Source organism: Ursus americanus, chromosome 17, assembly GCF_024610735.1.
Source record: "Ursus americanus isolate L20-20 chromosome 17, mUrsAme1.1.p, whole genome shotgun sequence".
NCBI lineage: Eukaryota > Metazoa > Chordata > Mammalia > Carnivora > Ursidae > Ursus > Ursus americanus.
The window spans coordinates 5,107,817-5,116,312 of record NC_142143.1 but is presented as its reverse complement, the minus strand read 5'-3'; the positions used below and the strand labels follow the sequence as shown (position 1 = coordinate 5,116,312).

Here is an 8,496-nt window from a genome sequence, read left to right as displayed (position 1 = left end):
ACGGCTCCTGAGTGGTGTATAATAGAAGGTTCTCAGCAACCCACATCACACCAAACCCCGTGTGAACGAGATACATATGGATTATGCTTAGCCACTGGGTTTAATTTAAATTAGATTATGTTGGATTTCCCACCTGTACGATCATATCATCTTGAAAGGTGGCATTTTAATTTCTTCTGTTTTAATCCTTACGCCTTCCATTCCTTGTCTCTGCCTCACGTGCTGCTGGGAGTTCTTCGACCACGTTGGGCAGAAGCGGTGAGAACAGATGTCAGGGGCCCATTCCTGATATGAAAGAAAAGCTTTCAAGATTTCAAGTATCCAGATCCCTAAGGTGTTTTCTGTATGTTTTCATGGGCATCGGCTATCGGGTTTGAGAACGTCCCCTTGTGGTCCAGCATTTTTAAACCTGAACGGGTGTTGGCGTTTATTTTTTTTTCTGTGTCTATGGAAGTGATCATACATGTTTCTCTTCAGGAGGCTGATGCTGCGATCATAACTATTGTTCTCTGATGTTCCCCGACCTGGCATTTCCGGGATACGCACCTGATTAGGTCATGCTGGATTCCACGTGCTCTCATTTTGATCGGGATTTTTGCATCTGTGTGATGACGGGGGCTCGCTCTCCCGGGTTTTGGTAACAGGGTTCTTCTGGCTTCAAAAAAATGAGTTGAGGCCACTGTCTGCTCTTGCATGTTTATCTTATTTTTCCCTCCTGTTCTCCAGAAGAGCTAGCCTGAGATTGGCATGATTGCTTCCTTACCGGTGTGGTTGCATTGGCAGGGCCTGGAGTTTTCTTAGTGGGAATAATTTGCTTATGGATTCCATTTATTTAATAATTACAGGGCTCTTTAGATTTTCATTTTTCATTTTCTAGTATCAGTTTCGGGACCTTGTAATTTTTTAACGAAAAAGATCCATTTCTTTTCAATGTTCAGGTGTTGGGTAGGATTTTTCCTCTCTTATCTTTTTTGGTGTTTTTTGGATGGGTAGCGATGCCTTCTTTTTAATTCCTCGTCTGGGGAACTGATGGCATCTCTCCGTTGTCCCAAGGCTGTCCATGGCCCTCCACAGCCCATTCGATCAAGTCCAGACATTTTCGCTGGGCACCCGAGGCCCTAAGGGATCTGAAGCCAAACTCTGTCCCTTCTCCTGTGTGGTCACCCCGCCCCCAACATAAGGGACAACTGGGAGAGAGAGGGCAGCTTTCCAGGACAGTCTTCACTCAGGAAGGTTGTCCCGTCCCCTCTCCAGTGCCAAGCGGGGGAGGTGCGTGAGCGTGAGTGTGTGTGTGCGTGAGCCTGTGTGTGAGTGTGTGTGTGTGTCTGTACGTGTGTGTGCGCACAAATGGCGGCATCCTGGCCTGGTCCTCCTTGCCTGGGAATAGGGGCATGGGGAGACCCCACACGGCTCTCCCAAAGAAGCCTCCACGTGCCCCAAGGACATGTCTGCAGCAGCAAAGCTGGTGACATCAAGCCAGCTCCCTCCCCGACACTTTTCCTGGTCCTTATCCTCGGCTCCAGCCCAGATGCTGGCTGCCCTGGGGAGGAGAAGGGTGTGTTTGAGACTGGAGCTTTGAACGGAACTGGAGGCAGCCCAGCCCTTGTGGGGCCACTCTGCTCTGCCCAAATTGTTTGTGGGGCTGAGACCCGGGCGGAAAGAGGGTTCGACGTGGCCCCCACAGGAGGCTGGTATGGGAGGCACAAAACCTGTTAGCCCAATAAGCGTGTCTGTCCCTCCCGGAGAGCAGGGGCTGGCCGTCCTCCGAGAACCCACAGGATGGCGCTCGGCCATCTAGGGCCACCTTCGGAGCCGGGGGTGGGAATCCAACCGCCCGAAAGAGCGGCCCTCACTGCGCCAGCCCAGGCACAGGGGTCAAGAGTTAACAATGTGCAGCAATTGTCCCTAGGCCGCCTGCCTGCGTGCTCACAGATCCCGCCACAGCCCGGCGGACCGCTCGGCTCTGTCTCCTTTCCCACCTGCTCTTGCCCCTTGGGAGGTGGTCCCCGTCTGGTCTCTCCATCTGCCTGTGGGGCTGGAGCCCCGAGGCCTTCGGGCTGGACCCCAGTCCACCCTAGACAAGTCCTCAGCTGAGACCTCAGCCCTCCTCTCCCAGCCTCTGGGACCGAGAGCGACACGTCATGACGGCGGGTTCCCGCGAGCGCAATTGGAAACACGAAAGCAAGTTTTAACACTGGGAACAGTTGATATGACACTCCTTTATTAAAACCTAAGGACATCTTTATAAAAACTACTGTATATAAAGACAAAAGCAGCGTAGCGCAGTGTAAAATACATTATTATTATTATTATTACATTATTATTATCAGGAATATTATTGGTTTTTGGTTTTCCCAGCTATCAGCTCTCAGGGAGATCCTGTGCCTGCTCACGGAAAGTCGGGGTGCGCAGGAGAGAAAACGCTCTGTCCCACCCTCACCTGTGTGTCTTTGTGTGGCTGACCCTGGGGTGGACACGCCCTGGGGGGGATCCTGCCTTGTTGGGGTCACTGAGCCCCTTCCCCTCGGCGTCTCACTCCATTATTGCCCCTGACCCAGACTGACTGCTTGCCGATCTGACGGTGACGCATCCACCAGCTTGAACACACAGAAGGAGGGAGAAACAGAAAGAACGCACGTAAGAACCAGGCGGGGCTCTAAAGAGACATTCCCTCAGGTCACCAGTTTGGTCCCGCTGGAGGCCCGCGGTGGCTGTGCCATCCGAGACTCACAACCACGTGCCCCAGCAATCCCCACCCCCCACCCCGGCTTCATCGACTTCCATGGCCTCCTGCATATTTTGCAGGGTGGTGTAGGGCAATTCATGGGGCACCTCACTGCGCAAACCCGGGGGTTGCTGTTCCCAGTGCGGTCCATAGAAACGCTGTTCCTGGGAACCCATGACCACTTCGGTGACAGCACTGCGAATGGTGCCTCCGGGAGGTGGGCCCTGCAGCAGCCCCAGATGTCACTCTCTCAAGGGCAAACGCAACAGGGTTTTGATGGAAAGGTAAGAGTTTTAGGTATAGTGTGACTAAGGGTCAAAGCAGTTCGCTCACCGAGCATCTCTCTAGCACCAACTATCTGGTTCTAGGAACTTGAGGGGTGGGGACAATGCCACCTCCAAGGTCACTCTCATGGAGGGGATGGGTAAGTGTTGCCTATTTGCTTTGTGGATCTGGGCTTTCCTAACTGTTAGACACAACTAGTCACTTCTCCAGTGATCCCAGCCTCTCCTGTGGACACACGCATGTTCCCTGACATCTCCGTGTTCGGCAGGAACTGCTCCCAGATGCACGCTGGGGTCAGAGCTGGGTAAATATTTGTTGAACAGATAAAGGAATGCATTCATGAGCGAATGGATTTTCTAGGATCTTCTATCTCTCTTGCCTGACCGCTCAACTTCAACATCTGTTTTTCAGGTCACAGACCCCAAGGTTGTATCCGTTCCCTTGACGGCCATCTGGGGCTGTGCGTGCGGCAAGGCTGGCTGGAGCCTCGTGGGGTGTCGGTCACACAGCAGGTGAGTGGTGTCTGTGTTCTGGAGGGTAAGGGGCATCACCCCAGCCTGGTCTGGTGATGGGCTCTGGGGCTGCAGGTGGCAGTAAGCACGTGTCACCACTCACTGGGGGCTGGCTGCCCTTCTGACCTCACAGGGGGTTGGTGGGGACCAGGTAGACACCATCTGATACTCACCAGGTAAGCAGTAAGGTCAAGAATTCCTGAAAGTCACTTCCATTATTCCAACCTCGGGTTCCCACAGCAGACGACGGGGGCGGGGAGGCATAGACGTCTCTCTGTGATGACGAGGCTGCCGCTCGACACTGACAAGAATGTCCCCAGTAACTCCCCTTGGGGCTATCCCGTGAATTTGGATTGTAGGGGGCTCTACTAGCCTCTAGTAGACACAGTGGACGGGGTGCCAGCTGAGCTGGTGGACAGAGCCTGGGCTGGAGGGAGGGGGAGGGTCAGGATCCGGACCTGGTGTGGACCAGGATCTGGGGGTGTGTGTGGGAGACGGTGCCAGGCATGGCCACACCCACAGTCTCGCTGTGACTGAAATGATCGAAAGAGGGCTTTGGACTTGATGGTGAGTGGGGGAAGCGTCTTGAAGCAGAAGTCTGTTATGCCCCATTCCTGACCATGTTGTCCCTGACCACCCGCCCAGCCCTTCTTTCTGCCTGAAGCCTGTTTTGGACGATGAAGGGAAGGACCACGCACCCTCGCTAGTGGCCCGCCTATTTTTCTAAAGTATCAGAGACCGCAAGAGGGCCTGGGTCCACCTGCGTGTGCTCTTGCGTGCACGTGTGCCTGTGTGTGTGCGTGTTCCGGTGCGTGTGTGCGTGCACATGCGTGTGTTTTCGATGAAGGCCTGTCTCATACTGGTCCTGGTCAGGGTCAGACGCCCCCCCTGGCAGCTGGCAGCCCCGGGCCTGGCTGCAGGGACAGGCTGCGCCCGGACTGGGGCTCAGCGCAACTTCAGAGGTTATGGGGAGGGCAGAGGGCCTGAGGGTGCCACCGGGGATTGGTTCTGAATCGATTCCAAAACTCACAGATCACACCATACACAGGCGAGAGGGAACGCGTAGGCTGCCCGTCCATGACACACCGTTCCCAGTGGGAAGAGGTCCTTACAACCAGGAGGCAGGACACAGACCGGCATCGGGTACAAATTCCTCCGTAAGGTATGTTGTCTTCTTCTTTCTCTGCTTTTTATTTTTCTCTTTGTACTGTGATTATTGTTATTGTTACAAATTACGTGGTGATAGCCAGAAGCTCACAGTAGAAAGTAAACATAAGCAGCTTGAAAAACCGGGTTTGGGAGTCACTAAAAAACACTAACTGGAAATCTCAACTTGGACTTGTCACTACCCTGTGTCTTATTCTCGGGGACACGCTACCGATTGGCACGTTGGCCTGCCACAGTGGGGGGGGACAGGTCTTTGCTGGGATGAGCCGGGCTTCTGTGGAGTTTTGGGGAGCCCTGGACACTGGGAGGGACGGCCCTGCGCACACGTGTGTGCCTTCCCTGCAGCCGTGCTCTCCACTTGGGGTGCTCCCATCCAGCACCCCGTCTCACTCCTCAGCTACTGAGAGGCAGTGACTGTTGTTCCCTCCTTCCCACGCCCCCCCTCACCTGCCAAGTGGCACACAGGCTTGGAGAGGCGCAAGGAAGGGGTGGTGCCCGCACTGGCCGGCTACGTCTGTGACATCCGCTGAGCTACACGTGGGAGGCCTCCATTCCAACGGAATGTTCCATCCCAAGCCCCACAGGGTTACCAGTCACGCCCAAAAAGAGTGCTGGCAGGGGCCAGAAACGGAGTCCTGTAAGTTGTCACTCTCGGGGCTGCGATCAGGTGGGTCCTAGCCCTGGATGGTCTAGGCGAGGGCAGTCTCTGGCTCAGGCTTCCAGGCCAGGGAGGCAAGGCGGCCAGCTCCTACCTGCCAGAGGGAGCACCTCTGTGTCAGCAGCTGCGTGAGCGCCACCCAGGACCACAGGAAGCCAGAGATGCCAGCCCACTAATACCTGGTCTGACTCCTTCCTCTTACCGAGGGGGAAACTGAGGGCAGAGAAGGCACAGGACTGGCCCAAGGTCACACTGCTCTTAATGAAGAGCTGATGTCAGAATCCGGGTCTTGTGCCCCCCTCCCCTTCTCCCAGCCTTCAGGTTCTCCTGATTCCCGAGGCCCTGCACATCGGATGCAGGGGAGGGTGGATCCCCCTGGGCAGGGTGGCTGCTAAGCCCCTCTCCAAGGCTCCCCACAGCGTCCGGGGAAAGGAAGACATGCCCGCCCCTACTCTAGACCCCAAGTAAAGCTTTCCCACTTTGCCTCTGCCAAGCCATAGGCTTGGGCACCCCTGTCTGGGGAGATGCATGGAAACCGTGGGTCTTGGTCGGCCACAGTCTGCCTGGGGAGCTTGGGCAGGTCACTGGTCCCATCTGGGTTTCAGGTTCCCAGTCCACGAAATGGGGAGAGTCCTTTCCTTACGGAGCTGTTGAGGGGATGGAGAGCCTGGTAGCCCAGAAAATGCTTTATCAAAGATGGGGTGTTGTGTCTGTGCGGCCTTGCAGAGCCTGGACTGCCATGCCCTCCACCCTTCCTGCCCTCCCTCTGCTTCCCAGCTGTCCTGGGTTTCTTTGGTTCTTTGAGACCATCAAGCATGCTGCTGCCTGAGGGCCTTTGTGCTGGGCTGTTCTCCCCCTATCTTTAATGCCCAGGGCTGGCTCTCGCTTAGCATTCAGACCTGGGCTTAAGTGTCACCTGCTCAGAAAGGGAATCCCAGATGGCCCAACCTCGACAAGACCCTAACAGACTGTTCTGACTGAATTCTCGGCCCAGCGCTCACCGCTGTTGCTACCGTCCTTGTTCACAATTCACTTCTCCCCTGTCCTCTCTCCCCAGCTAGCCGACCAGCACCACGATCAGGGGCCTGCCCGCTCTCTGCTGTGTCTGGAGGGCAGACAGCGTGTGTGCAAGAGCACTGGGTCTGGCTAAGTGAGGACACGCCATCAGAGGGACACACGCTTGCTGAGCCGGGTCTATCACGCTAAGAGCTGGGGGAGATCAGGTTATCACTAACACAAGTGGAAGGAATGTGCCTACACTGGCAGTGTGGTCCTTGGAGATTTATGTGAACATTTCCCGGGAAATGCCCTTCCATGTGTGTGCCCTGGGCCAGCAGGGTGGGCGGCGGTGGAGAGCTCTGGGGATAGATGTTATAGGCATCCGGGTTTACGTGGAAGTCTAAAGTGGAATGGTTTCTAGAAACTTCCCTTGGGGCTTCCACAGCCCTCATCACTGTGTTCAGCACAGATCTGTGTGTCTGTCTATCCCACCAGATGGTGGCCCCCCTCCAGGGCAGGGACAAGGCCTGCCTGACTCATGGCCAGTCCCCATCACTGCCCAGCCTGGGGTGTGACACACAGCAGGTGCTTAACCAGAATGTGCTGTGTGGATGAGGGTGTCAGGGCAGTGATGGTGGAGAACGTGGGGCAACAGTCAGTCCACTGAGAAGCCAGTGGGGAGATGTCCCAGGATTGTGCTGGGGGTCCCCTGGGCTGGGGAGTATGGACTTTGGGTTCCTACACCCCTAAGATCAAACAGAGGGGCTGGTCTCCTCCTGGCTGTGTGACCCTGGGCACCTTCCCTGCTCAGAGCCGTTTCTGCAGGGGGCTCACCACCCCCCGCCCCAGGCGGTGAGAGAGGGAGCACGTGGAAACATGCAGCCCAGTGCCTGTTCCGTGGATTGCCCAAGATGCATCATCTCCTATTATTAAATTATTATAGGAGCAAATTCCATAAGAACAAACCCTCACCAGCATTTTCAAATCCCCAGTGCCCTCTGAGACATAGCGGGGCCATGCTTCACGCTCAATGACTCCAATGGGTTCACGGCTGCCAGCTATAGCAAGAAGTTTGAATGGGGACACTGACCAGGGCCCCCACCACTGGTGACCTGTGCCCATTAGAGGACTCGGGGGGACTCCAATAGAAACCAAACAAACAAACAAAAAGAACACGCCAAATCACACGCACATGCACGCACACGTGTGCGCGTACACACACACACACACACTCACATTCAGTATTCTGACACTGATAGGCCCACAGGCCACAACTGGAGGGAGCGGAGGCAAGGGGCCCACAGGTACGATGCACAGGCCTAATCCCTGTGGCTTGAATTAGCCGGAACAGCTTGGTGCTGGTCATCCTGAGTCCACAATGGCGTCACCTCTCAGAAGCCACCAGCCCAGAATGGGACTATTGCTTGCAGACAGGTGGCTCAAGACCCCCTCCCTTACAACCCCTGGCCCCCACCCCTGAGTTTGCTCCTAATCTTAGAAGTCCATGGAAGGGCGTTGCGGGCACAGGTGGCATTTCCTCCTCTGCCACCGCCGCGGCCACCTTGGCTCTCCCTGGGGTCTCTGTTGAAGTTGTTCTTCTTGGAGGCTGTGCCAGGTGCTTTGGGTCTCGCCTCCCCCATCCTGAGGCACGGCAAAAGGGTTTTCTGGGGAAGCAGAAAGAAACAAAATATCACATGGCGTCTCCTCCATGGGGACTCACTGAGGACGTTTCTCTTGGGTCTCAGCGCCCAGAGAAGCCAGGCTTTCTCTGAGTGCACGACTTCTGGATACTGAAAACTATTTGACTTTAAGACTGGAAGCAAGACAAGCAAGGCCAACACCACTATGGCTCCATTCAGTACCAGCACTCATGGCCCATGTAATAAGACAAGAAAAAAAACATTACATCTTAGGTGTGGAATAAAAGAATCTGAATTACAGTTAATGGCAGATAATGTACACGGAAAATCCAAGAGAATCAACAGGCTAATTATTAGCACAGAGTGCAGATACAGAGATATGATCTTCAATCCATGAGATAATCAGATTAACTTAGAAAACCCAACAGTGTTCATCTATGTCAACAATTACCAGAGTGATTATGTGTCTTAGTGTGGGTCATCCCAGTTAAACCTGTTGTTCTGACATAA

The 8,496-nt window shown here is 54.8% G+C and overlaps 1 protein-coding gene across 2 annotated transcripts in view; it reads right to left on the bottom strand.

The window, feature by feature from the left end:
* Positions 1-2,205: 2,205 nt before the first annotated feature.
* The window catches only part of SHISAL1 (shisa like 1), a 75,369-nt gene continuing 69,078 nt past the window's right edge, over positions 2,206-8,496 (bottom strand). For both annotated transcript variants that reach the window (XM_087868636.1, XM_045780062.2), the window contains one exon: positions 2,206-8,010. In XM_087868636.1, coding sequence (XP_087724762.1) covers position 8,010 — 1 coding nt within the window. In that variant the 3' untranslated portion in view covers positions 2,206-8,009. The remainder of the gene's footprint in view (positions 8,011-8,496) is intronic.